Source organism: Epinephelus fuscoguttatus, linkage group LG20 (genome assembly GCF_011397635.1).
Source record: "Epinephelus fuscoguttatus linkage group LG20, E.fuscoguttatus.final_Chr_v1".
Taxonomy (NCBI): Eukaryota; Metazoa; Chordata; class Actinopteri; order Perciformes; family Serranidae; genus Epinephelus; species Epinephelus fuscoguttatus.
The window spans coordinates 34,063,167-34,082,984 of record NC_064771.1 but is presented as its reverse complement, the minus strand read 5'-3'; the positions used below and the strand labels follow the sequence as shown (position 1 = coordinate 34,082,984).

The window sequence follows — 19,818 nt, the reverse complement described above, 5'->3', positions numbered from 1 at the left end:
GCTCTCGGGGCCCGGAGGGTTTGTTACGTAACGTCAGCGACACTCTGCGGGTTGCCAGGTTGTGACTGAAGAGCCTCTCTGATGTTCCCTTGGCGTTTCTGTGATTGATGTTGTAAAGGGGGGATAAACAGACCGGAACCTGGCAACCCCGCGTGCTGACAGGATGCGTTTCGCTCTGGGAGTCCAGCTAGCAGCTAACAGTTAGCATCGTCAAGTTGGCGGAGTGACTCGACAACAGGATATGACGGGTTTTCCAGAATAAAAGCACAATACGTCATCCAGTGTACTTTTTTATAGACTATCTTTGTCATATAAATATTTACAGTCTGAGTAAACATAAATATTAATGAAAGATCGAATAACCATAGATAAAAAATTACAAAAATGAAACGTGTACCTGAATAGTTACATTACTCTGAAAATAAAACCAAACAGAATAGAACAAAATAATAAAACACAAAGATAAATAAATAAATACTGAGCTTCTGATTTCAACTTAAATATCCATTTTTCTGTGCTGTGGCATAAAAAATATTTTAACTAAACATTAAAAAGATAAAAAATAAAATAAAATTTTCATATTTTGACACAGATTTGTTTTAATGATGATGATAAATGATGATGCATTATTATAGATGACTCTAAAGTCATTAAAATGAGCTGCAACATCAAAATGATCAACACATTCTGTCACATGTTCAGTATGAACGCAGAAACCACAGAACAGCTGCTCTGCACCTGTGACACAATCCAAAGGTTAAAAAACCTGCTCCCAAAATCCAGAAATATCGACTTTCAGAGTTCAGAATCATTTCTGTTTATCAACACGACTGTCTTTATACAGACATGTCGCTGTGACAAATCCCTCCACAGTGGAGTACAATAAAAAGAAGTTTTTCATTATTGAATAAATATCTAAAAAAAAAAAAAAAAAAGATTAAAAATACTGAGACACTTATGTTAAATTATGATTTACTTTAGCCCACTGTTTGCTTTCTATGTAAAAGCAAGCATTATTATTATACACAATAATAATAATAATAATAATAATAATAATAATAATAATAATAAATTAAAGAAAAAGTAATATTCAGTTAAATCTACAGGCTGAGACAAGACAAAAACAACCATCAGTTAAAAATACTTGCCAGGAGAAAGCGGTGGTAAAATGTGTGTCTTACGGTTTATGTGTGTTATTTGTGTTAATTTTTATTCATATTTATTATTATCTCAGATGTGAGTCTACCTGCGGAAATATTAGTTTTGTTTTATAAAATAAAAAATAAGTTAAATAAATAATGTTCTTCCGCAGCCTCGGGGGTTTATCCAAATCAAAGCTTTGAGTCAGAGTCTTATTTTGAAGGCGCTGAGCGGATGTGTCTCTTGTCTCTACCTTGTCTCCGTGTCCGTCTCTTGTCTCTTTCTCCGCATCGGAGAGATTTTCTCTCCGCCGATTCGCGTCCAATCACGGCGGCTCTGCTGCACACCGAGGCCGGGAACAGTCCAACTGGATCCATCCGCCGTCCGGAGGTCTGGAGCTCAGCCGAGGATACAGCCGCGGATGGTTGTGTCTCCAGGCGGGGGACCTGGCAGCCCGGGCCCGCAGCGGGAGCAGGGAGGAGGCCCCGACGCCCCCTTGTTCTGACCCAGAAAACAGCACCGACAGCCGGCCTGCCTGTCAACTAGAAGGCCGGTTAGCTGCTGGCCTCTCCGGAGCTCGCAGGGAGGCTCCCGGGGAGCACCGTTAACGGGATCGTTTGCATCCCACCGGACTTATTTTGGTTCTAATTACCGATCACACGGATCCATCCGCACTGACGGATTTTAACAGCGACCTTCTGGAAACCCGGGAGCTGGCGGCTAGCTAGCTTCAGGCTAGCTGTCCCAGTTAGCTTCTCTCCCCGGTAACCAGACAGCGGAGGCTCCGGAGCGGGGAACGGAGGAGCACCGTCGGTCTCCAAGTACCATCTCATCGTTTCTACGGACCTCACCGGAGACACCGATCATGGCTGCTGCCTTAATCAAGGAGATCGTGAGCAGAAATAAAAGACGCTACCAGGAGGACGGCTTCGACCTGGACCTGACCTGTATCCTTTCACTGTTCGACACTTTTACTGCCATTTACCTGCTCTCCGTTAGCCCGCTGCGCTGCGCAGGACTCCGTTTAAATATGTTGAAATTTAATGACGCCGCCCGTGTCGGCCGACAGGCTGCTCATATAAATCACGACTTTATGACAGATAGAGCTGCTCATCATATCGGCGTGCATGCAGCCGTTAAACAACCAAACTACGGTGTAATAATCACGTCTTTAAGAAGCAGTGCAGCGCTGCGGGATCTGGAGTCTGAATCGATGTCAGCAGCGTCCACAGCAAACTGTTACACGTTAACTAATCCTAAAAATGCCTTTAGTATCATAAAATGCTCCTTACAGGGTGATGTTGGTCTGATTTTCAGCTGTTGGGAGCAGCTGGTAGAATACTCTCAGGTTTACGGGAATATATGTTGACATTTTGACGGTTTGCCTTAAATTGGCAGTTTTTTAAATGGAGTTCGGAGCGCAGGCTGCAGGAGAATGGGACTGAATGGGACTAGCTGACGTTAGCAGACGTTTGTTTCCAGTCTGTCTTTAATGATGTGGTCCAGATGTTTTTGGATCATCTCTCAACAGGATGTCCGGTCCAGTTTTTTACGGCTCGGCAGAAAAACGTTTTTATTCGCTCGTGAGTTGTTTTTATGTTTTGTTTTTATTTGAGGGAGCAGATGCTAACAGGCTAAGCTATCAGTGGTGTCAGTGGCGTTGCATCAGTCCGGAGAGCTAACGTTAGCACACCGAGACACACTTTAATAATTACTGTTCTAATAATATTATAGTAATTACTAAAACAGTGATTTTATTATATTAACAGTAATTATTAGCTGCAACTGCAACTAACGATTATTTTCATCGTTGATTAATCTGCCCTTTATTTTCTTGATCAATCGATTATTGGTTTTGGCAATAAAATAAAACAGGTTCACGTCATCATCACTGATGACAAAGAAAAGCGTCACATTCTCACATTTAAGAATCATATCATGTATATTAATTATGCTGCCCCACAGTTTAGATTCACGTGTGGTATCTGAGGTATTTCTTTATGTTCTGGTTGGAGCTGATAAATGTGTCAGCTCTGATTTAATAAAACCCAGCAGGTGGTCTTACATCACTTCCTGTTGGTGTTTGCAGCTTCCTCAGAGACTCCTCACACATCTGGATCACAACTGGTTCAGTGTGCTGCATCAACACGAACAAGATTTGAACACCTCTGATTTTAACATCCAAACAAATACAACAGATACGACGACTGTCACCTCAAATCAGTCTGTACAACAGGAACCACAATCACAAACCACTGTCAGGTCGATTATCAGTTGTACTATTGGTATATTATTGGTATATTATCAGTTGTGTTATTGGTATATTTTTCTGTATTTTGTATAGTTGTAGTGTTTATGGATTTATGTGAAACTGATGTTTTCTTGAGAGACTGGTTTGCTGTATCTGGTGGTTGAGTTGCTGTATCTGGTGGTTGAGTTGCTGTATCTGGTGGTTGTGTTGCTGTATCTGGTGGTTGTGTTGCTGTATCTGATGGTTGAGTTGCTGTATCTGATGGTTGTGTTGCTGTATCTGATGGTTGTGTTGCTGTATCTGGTGGTTGTGTTGCTGTATCTGATGGTTGAGTTGCTGTATCTGGTGGTTGTGTTGCTGTATCTGGTGGTTGTGTTGCTGTATCTGATGGTTGAGTTGCTGTATCTGATGGTTGTGTTGCTGTATCTGATGGTTGTGTTGCTGTATCTGGTGGTTGTGTTGCTGTATCTGATGGTTGAGTTGCTGTATCTGGTGGTTGTGTTGCTGTATCTGGTGGTTGTGTTGCTGTATCTGCTGGTCGTGTTGCTGTATCTGGTGGTTGTGTTGCTGTATCTGCTGGTCGTGTTGCTGTATCTGGTGGTTGTGTTGCTGTATCTGATGGTGGTGTTGCTGTATCTGATGGTTGGGTTGCTGTGTCTGATGGTTGTGTTGCTGTATCTGGTGGTTGTGTTGCTGTATCTGGTGGTTGAGTTGCTGTATCTGATGGTTGAGTTGCTGTATCTGATGGTTGTGTTGCTGTATCTGCAGGTTGAGTTGCTGTATCTGGTGGTTGTGTTGCTGTATCTGGTGGTTGAGTTGCTTTATCTGCTGATTGAGTTGCTGTATCTGATGGTTGAGTTGCTTGAGTTGCTGTATCTGATGGTTGTGTTGCTGTATGTGGCAGTTGAGTCGCTGTATCTGATGGTTGTGTTGCTGTATCTGGTGGTTGAGTTGCTGTATGTGGCGGTTGAGTTGCTGTGTCTGGTGGTTGTGTTGCTGTATCTGGTGGTTGAGTTGCTGTATCTGGTGGTTGAGTTGTTGTATCTGATGGTTGTGTTGCTGTATCTGGTGGTTGAGTTGCTGGTGGTTGTGTTGCTGTATCTGGTGGTTGTGTTGCTGTATCTGATGGTTGTGTTGCTGTGTCTGATGGTTGTGTTGCTGTATCTGGTGGTTGTGTTGCTGCATCTGGTGGTTGTGTTGCTGTATCTGATGGTTGTGTTGCTGCATCTGGTGGTTGTGTTGTTGTATCTGATGGTTGTGTTGCTGTATCTGGTGGTTGAGTTGCTGTATCTGGTGGTTACATCAACACAACCATTGTGTTGCTGTATCTGGTGGTTGTGTTGCTGTATCTGGTGGTTGAGTTACTGTATCTGATGGTTGTGTTGCTGTATCTGGTGGTTGAGTTGCTGTATCTGGTGGTTGTGTTGCTGTATCTGATGGTTGTGTTGCTGTATCTGGTGGTTGAGTTGCTGTATCTGGTGGTTGTGTTGCTGTATCTGGTGGTTGTGTTGCTGTATCTGGTGGTTGAGTTACTGTATCTGATGGTTGAGTTGCTGTATCTGGTGGTTGTGTTGCTGTATCTGATGGTTGAGTTGCTGTACCTGGTGGTTGAGTTGCTGTATCTGGTGGTCGAGTTGCTGTATCTGGTGGTTGTGTTGCTGTATCTGGTGGTTGAGTTGCTGTACCTGGTGGTCGAGTTGCTGTATCTGGTGGTTGTGTTGCTGTATCTGGTGGTTGTGTTGCTGTACCTGATGGTCGAGTTGCTGTATCTGGTGGTTGTGTTGCTGTATCTGATGGTTGTGTTGCTGTACCTGATGGTCGAGTTGCTGTACCTGGTGGTCGAGTTGCTGTATCTGCTGGTCGTGTTGCTGCGTCTGCTGGTCATGTTGCTGCGTCTGATGGTCGTGTTGCTGTGTCTGATGGTCATGTTGCTGTGTCTGATGGTCATGTTGCTGTATCTGATGGTTGTGTTGCTGTATCTGATGGTCGAGTTGCTGTATCTGGTGGTCGAGTTGCTGTATCTGGTGGTCGAGTTGCTGTATCTGGTGGTTGAGTTGCTGCGTCTGATGGTCGTGTTGCTGTACCTGGTGGTTGTGTTACTGTATCTGATGGTCGTGTTGCTGTGTCTGATGGTCGTGTTGCTGTACCTGGTGGTTGTGTTACTGTATCTGATGGTCGTGTTACTGTATCTGATGGTCGTGTTGCTGTATCTGATGGTCGTGTTACTGTATCTGGTGGTTGTGTTACTGTATCTGATGGTCGTGTTGCTGTACCTGGTGGTTGTGTTACTGTATCTGATGGTCGTGTTGCTGTACCTGGTGGTTGTGTTACTGTATCTGATGGTTGTGTTACTGTATCTGATGGTCGTGTTACTGTATCTGGTGGTTGTGTTACTGTATCTGATGGTCGTGTTGCTGTATCTGGTGGTCGAGTTGCTGTATCTGGTGGTCGAGTTGCTGTATCTGGTGGTTGAGTTGCTGCGTCTGATGGTCGTGTTGCTGTACCTGGTGGTTGTGTTACTGTATCTGATGGTCGTGTTGCTGTGTCTGATGGTCGTGTTGCTGTGTCTGCAGGTTGTCAGTATTTTTATGTGAACATGTGAAGTCGTTCTGAGAGGCTGCAGAGTGTTCGTGTGTGTGTGTGTGTGTGTGTGTGTGTGTGTGAGTGTGTGTGCAATGATGACATCATGGCGTTTTACAGGAGAGACGTGTGGACTAGAGGAGCTGAAGGAACAAAGAATCAGAGATGAAGAAGAGGAGGAGGAAGAGTTGCTGGCGTCCTTCTGTCCTCTGATCAGGAGACGTCTCACTCTGTCTCTGTTTCCTGTCTCAATGCTAAGCTAAGCTAACAGGCTGCTGTACAGACATGAAAGGACAAGGTGTGATCATGTGACTGAGTGTTAAATTCTTCCTGTTATCCTCACAGCTCTTCAGCTACATGCTGCGAAATGTAGGAAACACTGACTGATTAAAATCAGGTTGTTTCTCAGAGCTGTTACAAAAATTGATCTTTAACCAATCGATCAGATATTTATCCGAACATCATAGCGATGGGTTTCCCCGCCGAGCGTCTGGAGGGAGTATACAGGAACAACATCGACGACGTCGTGCGGTGAGACAACCTCACAAGTTGTGGTTCATCAGTTACTTCCTGCTGATCTGTGTCTGTTTAATCACACCTTTGTTTCCTGTCTGTCTGTCTGTCTGTCTGTCTGTCTCAGGTTTTTGGACTCAAAACACAAGAATCACTACAAGATCTACAATCTGTAAGTGTCTGATTTTTATAAAGTTTAAGTTATTTTTGGTCAGACATCCTCGGTGCTGGAAAGTTACTACATTTACTTTAGTACAGTTTGAAGTATTCTTACTTTACTCGAGTATCTGCACTTTCTGCTACTTTAGACATCTTGTCTCGCTGTGACACAGGTCAGTTTGGAGGACTCTGTCGCTGGTTGGTGTAACATCTGTCTGTCTGTTTGTCCACAGATGTGCAGAGCGTCATTACGACACGTCAAAGTTCAACTGTCGAGGTGAGTCACCGAGAATGCAGACTGACACAGTAAAGTCTTTTATGTTGGCGCCTCACCAAGTCAAACCGCGCTGCGCTCATTCATGTTTCCGTCACCTGTTTAAATGCGCCGAGTCTGCTGAGACGGAGTCGGGCGCCGTCCACCTCCACACAGTGTGCGGTGACATCAGCGACGTGTTTGGATAAAAAGCATCATAAATAAGGAAGTTTCATCTCTAGTTAAAAACAGACTGAGAGGAAATACGAGACTTTAAAGGTTAACGACATCTTTTAAGGTGGAACATTTTCTTACATGTCACTCAATGCATGACTTCATTTCATGAATCAGGTAACAACCCTTAAATGTCGATACTCAGATCGTTCCTTTTGTTTTATGCTTCGGCGCCAGCACCGGCGGCAGCTGCAGCCACAGTTTTGTTTTCAGGTTGTCCGACGGTCCCATCCTCGTGAACACAGTATCTCAAAAACACCTTGAGGGAGTTTCCTTAAATTTGGCACAAACGTCCACCTGGACTCAACGATGAGCTAGGTGATAGTTCTGGTTATAGTCTCTCTTGATGGCATGCTGTTGTGATGATTGGACCTTCAAACCTTAAAAATGTTTAAAAAGTTCAAGCGGATTCTTGGAACTTTATAAATAGATGTTACATTTCCTCACTTGGAGAAAAGTAAGGGCGGAGCTTTGTTCGGTGAGCTTCAGCAGCGTCACACCAACAGTCCGCCGCCGAGACAGTTCATCATCGCAGCAGCGAGCTGTCAGAAGTTAGACACAGCTTGAACGAGGTCGCCATGTTGGATGGAGACACAAACTCCTGCTGTGCTGAGCTGACACACTGAGTCAGACCGAGTCAAGCCGAGTCTCTGTCCTGTCTGTGTCTCTGTCAGTTGCTCAGTACCCGTTCGAGGACCACAACCCGCCCCAGCTGGAGCTGATCAAGCCGTTCTGCGAGGACCTGGATCAGTGGCTCAGCGAAGACGAGCAGCACGTCGCCGCCATCCACTGCAAGGCGGGAAAAGGTCGCACCGGCGTCATGATCTGCGCCTACCTGCTGCACCGAGGCAAGTTCCAGGAGGCTCAGGAAGCCCTGGACTTCTATGGGGAGGTCCGCACCCGCGACAAGAAGGTAACAGTGACGTCAGCGTTTGAGATGAAGTAGAACCAGAGACAGTCGCTGAGTTCTGTCTGGAGACAAACACCTGGATGAGTTATATTTCCGTGTGTGTGTGTGTGTGTGTGTGTGTGTGTGTGTGTGTTCAGGGCGTGACCATCCCCAGTCAGCGGCGTTACGTCATCTACTACAGCTTCCTGCTGAGGAACCAGCTGCTGTACAAACCTGTCGCCCTGCTCTTCCACAAGATGCTTTTTGAAACCATCCCCATGTTCACCGGAGGCACCTGCAGTAAGTCTGTCTGTCTGTCCACCTGTCTGTCTGTTTCGGTGTCTGACTTCAGACAGACAGTTAACTGGTCGATGTGTTTGTGGTGCAGATCCTCAGTTTGTGGTGTACCAGCTGAAGGTGAAGATCCACACCTCGAACCCTGCCCACACCCGACGGGAAGACAAACTGATGCTGTTCGAGTTCCCGCAGCCACTTCCTGTCTGCGGAGACATCAAGGTGGAGTTCTTCCACAAGCAGAACAAGATGATGAAGAAGGTGAGGAGGAGGGTCAGTAGTGCGATATGTTCTTCACCTGTCTCAGAGTGCTGGTTGAACCTCTTCTGTCCTTCCAGGAAAAGATGTTCCACTTCTGGGTCAACACGTTTTTCATACCGGGGCCGGAGGAGAACCTTGTCAAACTGGAGAACGGCAGTGCCGGGACGCCGAGGGAACCGGCCGACAGAATGCAGCAGAATCCGGGGATGATGATGATGACGACTACGACGATGATGATGGGAGGAGAAACCAACGACAGAGACTTCCTGGTTCTCACTCTGACCAAGAATGACCTAGACAAGGCCAACAAAGACAAGGCCAACAGGAACTTCTCCCCGAACTTCAAGGTAAAACATTTATGTTGGTTTCACCGTTCAGCGCGAGAAAAACACAGGATGTTGGGGGCGGGACTCTCCAGGCTATTAATGTCGGCATAGTGTCTAGTGATCACATATTGTCATATTTTACCAGACACAGTATGAAATGACTGCGTACTGTTGGAGAGTACTTTCTGTAGATAGTAAAGTTTGATCCACCAGGGCCTTCAGCAATCCGATGACCTCACCTAAACAATACGGTTACTGGTAGCGACGGGCTGCGGCTTTACAAAAGGCGGTGCCTCCAGCCGCCATCACCGTCAGCAGGTTTCCACATCGCTGCATGATTATACTCTAACGGTCGACCTGTTTTTATCGTCTGCTTCAGGTGAAACTGTATTTTACCAAGACGGTAGAGGAAGGAGCGAACTGTGACGCCAGCAGCACGTCGGCCTCGGTGACGCCGGACGTCAGCGACAATGAACCGGATCACTACCGCTACTCGGACACAACGGACTCGGACCCGGAGAACGAGCCGTTTGAAGATGACCATCACAATCAGATCACAAAAGTCTGACACACACACACACATACACACACTGTCTCACACACACACATACAGATATATATGTGTATATATATATATTCAGTATGTTTACACACTCATGAGCCCGTTACTGAGACTAGCGTGTTGTTAGCTAACGGGATGATGTAACCAATGGACCATGGCTGATCTGTGGGACTCACAGAGCTCAGATCAGTTTATAAGACCCCACCCCCCCACCCACCCCACCCCCCATCTTCTGCTCAATGCACAGCTGGACAATCACATGGTGAGGAGGGCGGGGATTAACGTGTGGGCGGGGCCAGGCCGGGCAAACGCACGGCGAATGGACAATGAGACAGATGAATGGACAGACAGGAGATTTTAAAAAATAAAAGAGTAAAACTTGAATATAAACAAACTGAAAGACAAGTAGACTTCTTTAGTGACTACACCAAGATGTTTGTTGGATAAATACCCACAACCCCTGTGTGTCCTTCCTTCCTTTCTTCCTTCCTGACCGGTTGTAGGAAACTTTATACCGACCAATTTTATTTTTCCATTTCTTCAATCTTCAATTGTGTTAAGCTGTTTCTGAGAGCTGACACTTCTCTCTGTGTGTGCACGTCCAAATTTTCAGCCCAAATTTACAAACCTTACTTTTTTTTTTTTTTGAACTTGTCTTAGACGTCGCAGGTTTCTGAAGGCCAGTGATGATATCTGCAGATTTCAGCTAAATTATATCTGCACTTAAAATCAGGAAGTCATTATGTTGCAGAGTTTCTCGTCACGTTTAACTGGGACTGAAATTTGGACACTGAGGGACACTAACTATGAAACCAGATTAATGATGACTATAAAGAACCATCACACCTACACTTCAGGTGGGGCTGCTGTGACAGTGTTCAGACCGGTTTGATGTTCAGCCAATCACCAGATCAGACAAGTATACTAAATTTTACCACCAGGTGTCACACTTAACTCAGCAGGTGCTCCTGAACTGAGCAAACAGAAAACTGGTGTCTGACGACTGTGCCGCACCACGTAACGTCTGTCTACACCTAAATATGATCTGCTGTTACATCACGTAAACAAACCACGTAGCTCTCAGCTGTTAGCTGGAGGTCAAACTGGGGACTACTGACACAGTATGAGTTGGACTGAGTGCTGTGACATGGTCGGCGCAGGTTGGTGATGTAGGCGACTTTTTAAATTGCCAAATTGTGTCCAACGGGTTTAATGTCGTACACCGGACCAGACTGGACCAGCAGAATCAGAAATCAACCCAACTCTAGTGCCACTTGAAGAAGGTGAGCCAGTTGTAGGTTCAGATTTTTGTCCTGACAGATTATTGTAGGTTCTTGTACATCAAAACAGAACCCTGGTCTTCAAAAGAAGAACAGACTAAACTGGACAGTGGTGAGTCGGTTTGGATCAGTATCACTTCAGACTTATCCAGAATAATCTGATCCAGTTTGGACCAGTTAGTCTGAGCTGGTGTGAGCCAGTTTGAGCTGTTTCAGACCGGTCTGAGTTCGTCAGCAGTCTAACTTTGGGCTAAAACTGAATTACAGAGTTCTTTTATCTGTGAAGAGTTTTTACACTTCTTTGATTTTTTTTTTTGTGTTGTTGACATTGGAAACTACCAAAGACCTTCTGAGCCCTCCAGACTTACTGTTCCTAGTCCTGAGTCCTGTTTGGACCGAGCTGGACCAGTCTCACTGCTGGTCTTTAGCAGGTTTTGGTCAGGACTGGCTTTGGGACGAGCAGCACACAGAGAGAAGTGACAGTCTGAGGAAGACAATGAAGAAGAGAAACTTCACAATCTGCTGCAACTCTGTCAATCATCTACTGTCGAGAACACAAACAGTACAAACCTACTGTGAACAAATGCTTTTCTGTCTGTCCGTCTTCAGTTTCTCTTCAGCTCTTCAATCAGCTCCTACACCTACAGAAATGTATTTTTGTTATACTCTGACTTATATCCAACATTAAGCTAAACAATAGACAAGCTACACACAGTGTAACCATTCCTTGAGCTATGTAGGCTAACGCACCCCGACACAAGCTACAGCAGAAACCTTCAACTCCAGAGCGCTTGGTTTGATGTGCCTGGGATGCCAGGCGGGTGGGGTTTGCACTTTATAAAGGACAGTTTACTGAATGTTGATGCAAATTTCCAGGCAAGCTCAGTCCATCCAACAAAGCCTGTCTGGCTCCTGTCGTACTGATTAGATCGAGTCCTTTTTATAAAGTTGCCATCTTTGAAGTTTGAGCTCAGAGTTTCTCAGCCTTGGGGTCAGGACCCAACGTGGGTTTGCAGTTGATGTTTCATGGATAAAGATCAGGTACAGATCACTGTCCTCAAGAGTATTTTGGGATCATGAGCCAGATGATGTTGAGGAACCCTTTCTACCAAGGTGAAAGAAGTTTGTTTGAGCGTTTCATTAACTCATCAGCTGCTGACCAATCAGCTTCCAGCAGGTTTCGTGACCTCAGTCGGTCTTGAGAGTCAGGAGGTTCAGCCTCTGCTTGTCTTTGGTTTCTGACATTTCAAAAAAAAAGGTTGTTGCTCTGTAACTAGTATAGCTCTGTCCATAGACTATTAATCGTTGTACTCGACACTACTTCTTGGAGACATTTAAGCACTCACATTCTTGCAAACTGAACCTTTAACACCAGGGATGACAGGATCACATTAGCATTACAGCAGGTTCAGGGCTATTCTGTCTGGATTTTACAGAAATAAATGAACATTAGGGATGCTCCGATTCGTCTTTTAGATTCATAGACTTCATTAGAGCATTAGACATCAAAGGAAACAGGAACTAATCACCAACTGGTTCCTGTTTTTTGGGCTCTTACTGAATGTAGGGGCTTAAATTCTCGTGCAACAAGCTAAAAGAGAAATTTAAAACCTCCTCTAAATGTAAACAGACTTTTGGATGATTATTCTGTGGATGTACCTTCTTATGTCTGCAAAGGAAGCTTCCTCTGCCCCTGCTAGTGTTTATACTGCAAAAATTACCTTTATTGGACTTAAAATGGCAGCGACGTCTGATTGCTGTGCAGTCGAGAACAGGCCATGAGAGCACTATTTTAAGTATTTAAAGTAATTTCTATTAAAAAACAGTCACTTTGCCCAGATTTCATCTGATTGAACGGAGCATCCTTCATGATCTAAAGGAACATCTGCCTTCAGATCGAGTGTGGGTAGAAGTTTTAGTTCTGATGTCTAATTTTCCGTCCTAACATTTGGTGCTACTACCGATCATTGGCTCTGCGTTCGTCCTTACTGATTGTTCATCACAGGTGTCGTATCAAGAGTCTGGGTTGGGTCTTAAAGTTCATGATGTCGACCCTGCGGGCCTTACCAAGAGCCTGGTCACACAGGACGTACTTGAAAATAAGAAATCCTCAGCCATTATTCCGAGAAGCTGCAGAGGCAGAAGCACTGATACTGTCATGTGACTCTCAAGGAGATGGTTCAATAGAAGGCAGTTCCCAAGCTGACATTCTATCTCGACATTATAACAGAACCTGAACTCAAGGGGTCAAAGGCACACAGCAGCACACTGAAAGGCCAATCACGGTAATATCAAGCACGACTGGTTACAATCTTGATGTCCCAAATGTGTCAGAGAACAGGGCTGATCCTGACAGAGCAGGGACGAAGAAGTTTATCAGGGACTCATACGAGACTGATCCCGGCATCCAGAGGACACTTGGCCATTCTTAGTCCTGACCACAGACTGTGTATAAAGATGGACAACATGACAGCTCACCAAAAGTGAAGCCTAAACATTTACATTGCCCCCTGGTGGCTGGCTGCAGTACAGGTCATAAACCCCGCCCCCTTCATGTTAGTAGATGGGACATGAGCAGGAAACTTTGTTACCACGGAATTTGCTACTGCGCAGACTCTGGCTCCAAATGACATCACCAGAACGAAATGGCAGCGACCGTATCCAGAATATTTTAACTTGAGTTCTGTACAGTGGGAGGAGGTGGGGACGCATCATCCATCTTAATAAACAGTCTGTGGTCCCGACACTCCAAGTTTGAAGCTGTTTACTGAGCCTCTCTTGGTGAAGGTGAAACACGCTGAACAGGAATGACAATCACAAACTAGTAATCTGATGTCCATCTTTATCGCAGAGCTAAAGGAGAAAGACCCAGTTCATTAATCATCTGATTGGAAAGCGAAGAAATTCCCCCAAAGACGTAGCCGTTTTTCTGTTCCTTTATTTCCTCGCAGTGAGGTGTACTGGGCAGATAAAGTACGTTGGTCCCAGACCTCTTAACTGATGACCAAAAACAACCAAGTCAATCACATCTTTGTAGGCAGGGTTAAGAGGGGAACACCATCTTCCAGAGCCAGAAAAACATCCACAAAAATAATAAAAAGTGTAGATATGATGTTCATAGCTGGAGGGGTCATTGTTAGTTGACTTCCCCTCTGTGCCGAAGGAAGAGAAACAAAACTGACTTTCTGGTCAACAGATCATAAAACCTTGGATCCCAAAAAAAAGGACTCCAAACTCCTTGAAGTCGTTGGATCAAGTAGAAAAAGGTGCCTGCCACTGATGACGTTGTGTCCTGTGTGATCATGTCTTGGGGGCTATTAGCACTGCAGCTCAATTAAAGCCTCTCGTAGCCTCGTGCTCTCAGAAGACCGGTGCTTCTGAACAGCCACCGTCAGTCCTACATGTCATCTCGTTGGGTTTAAGGTGCTAAGCTAAGCTAGCCAGGGCTGATGCTGAGCCTGTTGTCCATCTTTGGTGCTCTCTACCAGCCACGAGTGTTCGTGTCTTGATCTGTGACGCCGAGCAGCTCTGTCGTCAGTGTGGCGATCTATCCACAGGCTCTGTTTGTGTATTTTACAACAACAACACACTTCCTGTCCTGACTCCTGTTAGGTGCTGTTAAGCCTGGCCTCACTTCCTGTCAGCACCCCGTTCAAGCATGACTGCTGTGTAGATTTGTTCAGTGGAGAGGCTTAAAACCTGAATGCGGTCACGCAGAAAACACAACACACTACTGCAAACTGGTGTGGACTCCTAAACTCAACCAGCAAACCTGGATTACATCGTCCACGAGAACCTTGCAACTAAAGCAGTGACCATTAATTCCAGTTGTTTCAGGAGGCTGTTGGAGACACTCATCTCTTGCTGCAGATTTTCTTTAAAACGTGTTGGCATGTGGCTCGAATGAGACTGATCACAAATCTGGTTCTATGAAGGTGTGTGTACATGTGTCGCGGGAAACTTTAGAATGCTGAGGAGTCGATGCCCAGGCCTCCCAAATCTCAGCAACACATTGTGCGTCCCTTTGCGTCAAATAAGCTTATGGGTTGGTACAACTTGTTGCTGGGAGGCGGGTTTGAAATGAAAAAGAAAAAATACGCAAGTAAATAAAAGCACAAAGCCACACTAACGTCTCCAAACACCCAAGTTTTCATGTGCCAGCCGCAATCCTTAACGTGTTCCCCAACAACACCAACAGCCTGTTTGAAATGACAACAGGCATCTGTCTCTTTATGACCTTCAACTCTTAACAAAAGCAGGACGAAGTATATGTTGTAGTACTTCCTGTTGAACACTGCACATACCAGTGTGCAATGAACGGGTTTCGGGTATTTGAGGCCAGGCTGGTGCTGTCCACGTCTCTGACTGCTTCAGGTGCTCGGTATCTTTTCCTTTTGACCATTTTACAGTTGTTTCACGGACGACACATTCTAGTCCAGCAGAGTCGAGTCCGTGTGGTAGACTCGTACAGACCCAGTGTTGACTTTCTCCTTGTCTCGAGTTTTACGAAGACATTTGGTGAAGCTGTCCCCACCCTCCTCCAACCCTCTCTGGTCTGTTCTGACAGATGTTCAGGGTTCCTGCACTGTTCCAGAAAGTCCCAGAGACATCTTTGAGAAGTGACACCTGAACATGAACCCTCAGATGTCACTGAGTTCAGTGTTTCAGATCAGCAGCTCTACGTTTGGTGTTAACAGTGGAGTCGGCCGTGTTTCCAATGAAGCCGATGACGTTAGAATCTGGACTCTGAAGGAACCCTGAACTCTGGATAAACTTGTAACCTTCAGCAGCTGCAGTGAACCATTTTACAGATGACAGTCAAACTCCAGTGATCCCTTCAGAGCTTATTTGTTGTGTCTGTTTTTGCCGACCGGACAACACTTCGACTCTTTTCTGTTTACATCATCAAACCTGCCAAAACGAAGCTCAGACTCTAATTTCTTTTTAAGGTTTTGATTGTTTGCTGGCTAATTTGGAGGTGACACGGTAAACACGGCCGATGTTCATGTTCTTTCTACTTTCTGCCTTAAGATGCGTCACATGAGTTCCCGTTCAACAAACACTGCCCTGCACTCAGACTCATCTGATAGTGTCATATTGTGCAAACCCTCTGCATCAGTGTTTGTATTGGCTGAACCTGTGACTCCGCCGGAGACGGATGAAAGTCGCACCAAACAGGTCATCATTTGGTTTTTATCGAGGTGAATGAGAGGCGGTGTTTGTAGGATGGGGCGTCATGTGACAGCACCTTTACTTCAGCAACAGTTTCCTGCTCCTCTGTGGTTCGTTAGTTTCTCAAACCGCCACATTTCTGTAAACAGGAAACAGTTCAATCCCAGGTGGATCTTTGTCAGGTAATGTTTAAAATCCATACCCACAGGCTTTAAGATGAGGGGCATGGCTACACAACAACCTGAACATTTCAAAATGGTTAAAAAGTGACTGCTCACTCACTCCCCCCACTCGTTACTCTTTGTTGCCGCAGAGTATTAGAACAACTGGTCCTTCATTTCAGACAGAAGTAGAATAAATTATTTCATTTCAGCTCAGTTCTGTTGTCACTGTCACACTAGCTAATTAAGCTAACGTTACTTCCATGCATTGGTTGAAAACTCGCTCTCCAACTGACATTTTCATTTTTCATGACTGATTTGTTTTACATACAAAAACCCTGTAAAAACGTAAAAACTGACTGAGGCTAAAGCTAACAGGTTCCAGCACACGATATAATGCTAAAAGACTAAGGCTAAAGCTAACAAGACAGGACGTGATGCTAACAGATTGAGGCTAAAGCTAACAAGACAGGATATGATGCTAACAGATTGAGGCTTAAGCTAACAAGACAGGATATGATGCTAATTGATGGAGACTAAAGCTAACCTCGACTAGATGCTGAGATATGATTGGATAGTCCCAGTTGGTGGGAGGTGTTTAGAGAATGAAAACTTTATTCAGACTGCGTCCCGTTGACAGGTTTGACCTGATAAAGATCCGACTGGGAAATCCAAACACTGTGTTTAACTTCCTGTCTACACGAATAAAGCTATTTTTGAAAACCGCTCTTCTCCTCCACGTTTTGACCTCTCGTCCACACAAATGCAAATTCTGGAAAACACCTCGTACGGTGCAGATCTGTCTAAACTTCTGCTATTGTGTATCTGATTGGAGCATTTGGGAAACTATGTCATCTTCCCAGTTTGCACATGGCCATTGTTGCTTTGTGCAATGAGCATACGCCAAAAACAACAGCAGCAGCAGCAGGCTAACAGCTTGTTTATTTTGTTAGCACTGCTTCGGTCTAATGATGACGTTACATCAACCCGCTGTGCTGCTGCACCACTTCAAAGACGAGTTGAGTGGTCTGCGGCGCCCAACGTTACCTGGTCGACCTCAGCATCTGCGGCCTGAAGTCGTCCATAAAAAACATTTTGGGATCATTCTTTGGTGTTTGACACTTTGTCGAGGCAGCTTTTACCAACACCTAGTGGCCGGGTGAGTGTTTTGAGTCGTTCTGGTGTGGACGGAGACATTTTGTAAAAACCAAGGTAGTTTTTAAAAATATCAGTTTATGTGTAGACCGGACCTGAACAGGTAAACAGGTGTTTGTGGAGTGATGTCAAAGTTTCAGACTGGACTCTGTGACAGACGTGGTTTCGTAAACGTCCCTGATCATCAGAAACTGTCGGAGCAGGATGTCGTCGTTCAGTTTCATGTTTCAGTTTCAGCGGACACAACTTTTCTGTTCATGATGATTGTCTTGTTCTTATTTTTTTGTTTGTTGTTGACAAAATCAAAACCAAACAAACAAACAGAAAACCCTTGGTAACCACCGGCCTGAAGACATTTCATGTTAAACTGAACCCCCCCCCTCCCCTTCCACACACACACACACACACACACACACATACATACACACACACACACACGTTTTACTCTGTCCCTCCTGATTTTATAATGAAATAAAAACACTGTAAAGGTGAATAAACTATTTATAAACATCTGCTGTTGTTGTCTGGATTTTATTTTAACAACTGTAACTCCCATGAGTCTCAGGGTGAGATCAAACCCATCTCCCTCATCACAGACTGAATGTTAACATGCCAGCAGCAGCTAATTAGCAAAGTAACTAAGTACATTTACTTAAGTACAATTCTGAGGTACTTGTATTTTGAGTATTTCCATTTTCTGCTTCTTCATCCTCCTCCTCATCTCAGAGGTAACTCTTGTATTTTTATCTGGCAGCTTTAGTTACGTTATACATTCAGATTACTGATACTAGAAAATGATTTTCCTGCTGAAAATGCGTGTGTATGCTGAATGCTGAAATTGAAAACTGTGGCTGAAAATGCAGGAAAATAAAACTTCTGAAAATCTGTCAGAAGTGAAAGCTGAACTGTGAGAGTGTCAAAGGTGAAGGTTCAAATTAACTGAAAAGGTTCAAAGAAGGAAAACTTCAAACTTTAAAAACATAAAAAGTAGGAAAAAAATGAACTATAAATGTCTCAAGAGTTGCTTTAACATTTGGACGGTTTCTGCAACTTAAAGTATGGAGAAGTAGTGCACACTCAAAAAACGTTTAGGAGTACTAGTGCTAGCAGTTGCAGTAGTAGTTATAGAAGTAGTAATAGCAACATCACCCCCCTGCAGAGCCGCCACTTTAGGCGTGCACGTGTGAGCTCGAGAATGTGTGGTAACTGTCAATCATTTTTTAATGTGGCCAATCAGAGGCTCACAACCCGCTGTCAGTCAAACACTAACCAGTTTTTATTTCAGAAAATCACCTCACAGCAGTGGGAGGAGTCAACATTTCAACTCATTAGCTATGCTAGTGCGAGTTAGTCTCTGTATCAACTCATCATAACAGGAGATGGTAACTTCACTGCTCATTTTAAAAGGACCACCGCGAGAAAACATGTTCTTTTGTTTAAATTAGAGCACAGTTAACGAATAATGAATCATAGCTGTTTGTTTCTGGCTGCCAGCGTTAGCTAGCACAGCTAGCACGTTAGTTAAGTTAGCTGTAAAGTCGTCTATTTCCACTTCAAAATGTTGATAAAAAAGTTCCCGTCTGTTGATACTCTGTCAAGGGTTAATGTTAGCATCAGGGTTGCCAGGTCGGAAACGTAGGATTATTGTACCAGAGACTCAAAATTATTGTATTTTTAGGGAAATTATCGTACATCCGTCAGAACCAAAATAACTACTGATGCGCTATAGGCAAATATAGTCACTCTAGTGTTTACTTTTGTTTACTTTTTTTTTCCATTTTCCTTGCTTCTGTTTTTCCTCTTCTTCTTCTGTTTTGAATCTCATTCTCACTCGACTTCCTGACGGGTCCTAGCGTTTCCTGGGGCGGGTACAGCTGACCATTCAGCCAATCATGCTCATTGTTCAGAGACAAACGTCACCCGTATCTCACGCTAAGCAAAGTGCGATTGGCTGGAAACATGTCACATGGGAACAGATGCCTTCGGGGCTCACAAAAAAACTCCGGCATACTGATTACAACCACACATTCATGAAATGGTCAAATTATCGTACATTTGGCCTTTTCTGGGATTATTGATCGTACATCGTACAGAGGGCCAAATCATCGTACAAATACCATAATTATCTTGCACTTGGCAATGCTGGTTAGAATGGATGGTTGGGAGGGACAAGACAGTCTCACTGGAGGAAAATATGACAAAGTCCACGTCTCCATATCCAGGGGTGTGTGGACACTGGAGGAAAGCCGACAGACCCCGCCCACTGACGTCCCACCCTCCCTCTGGTTCTTGTAGTGGAGGAGCAGATCACAGCCTGGATCAGCGGGTCTGATGGAGGCTGTTTAGGAGCTCAGAGTCCGGATGTTTGTCATAGTTGTCCCCGGGGGTTTCGTGTCCCTGTCCTCTGGATGGGTGGACTTGTTCCTCTGGACCATCTATTTTAGCGCTAATCTGAGTCAAGGTATCAACAGACGGAGACGTTTTCAATCAACATGTTGGAGTTGGAACTTTTCAGTCAGCTAACGCAGCCTGCAGCCAGAATCAAGTATCTATGATCCATCGTCTGTTTGATCATCTAAACACAGAAC

At 44.7% G+C, this 19,818-nt stretch overlaps 1 protein-coding gene across 1 annotated transcript; it reads left to right on the top strand.

Moving 5' to 3' along the window:
• The first annotated feature begins 1,371 nt into the window (after positions 1-1,371).
• ptenb (phosphatase and tensin homolog B) lies at positions 1,372-17,701 on the top strand. Its single transcript, XM_049562993.1, has 9 exons — positions 1,372-2,087; positions 6,418-6,502; positions 6,612-6,656; positions 6,877-6,920; positions 7,805-8,043; positions 8,178-8,319; positions 8,408-8,574; positions 8,652-8,921; positions 9,280-17,701. Exons 1-9 carry the CDS (start codon positions 2,006-2,008, stop codon positions 9,466-9,468), a joined length of 1,263 nt encoding a protein of 420 aa, XP_049418950.1. The 5' UTR covers positions 1,372-2,005; the 3' UTR covers positions 9,469-17,701.
• The last annotated feature ends 2,117 nt before the right edge of the window (positions 17,702-19,818 follow it).

Excerpts from the sequence above, each read along its gene's own strand:
- ptenb (XM_049562993.1), top strand. The coding sequence starts at position 2,006 with ATGGCTGCTGCCTTAATCAAGGAGATCGTGAGCAGAAATAAAAGACGC. Across the intron at positions 6,657-6,876 it reads CACTACAAGATCTACAATCT|ATGTGCAGAGCGTCATTACG; the intron begins GTAAGTGTCTGA and ends GTTTGTCCACAG. Across the intron at positions 8,575-8,651 it reads AGAACAAGATGATGAAGAAG|GAAAAGATGTTCCACTTCTG; the intron begins GTGAGGAGGAGG and ends CTGTCCTTCCAG.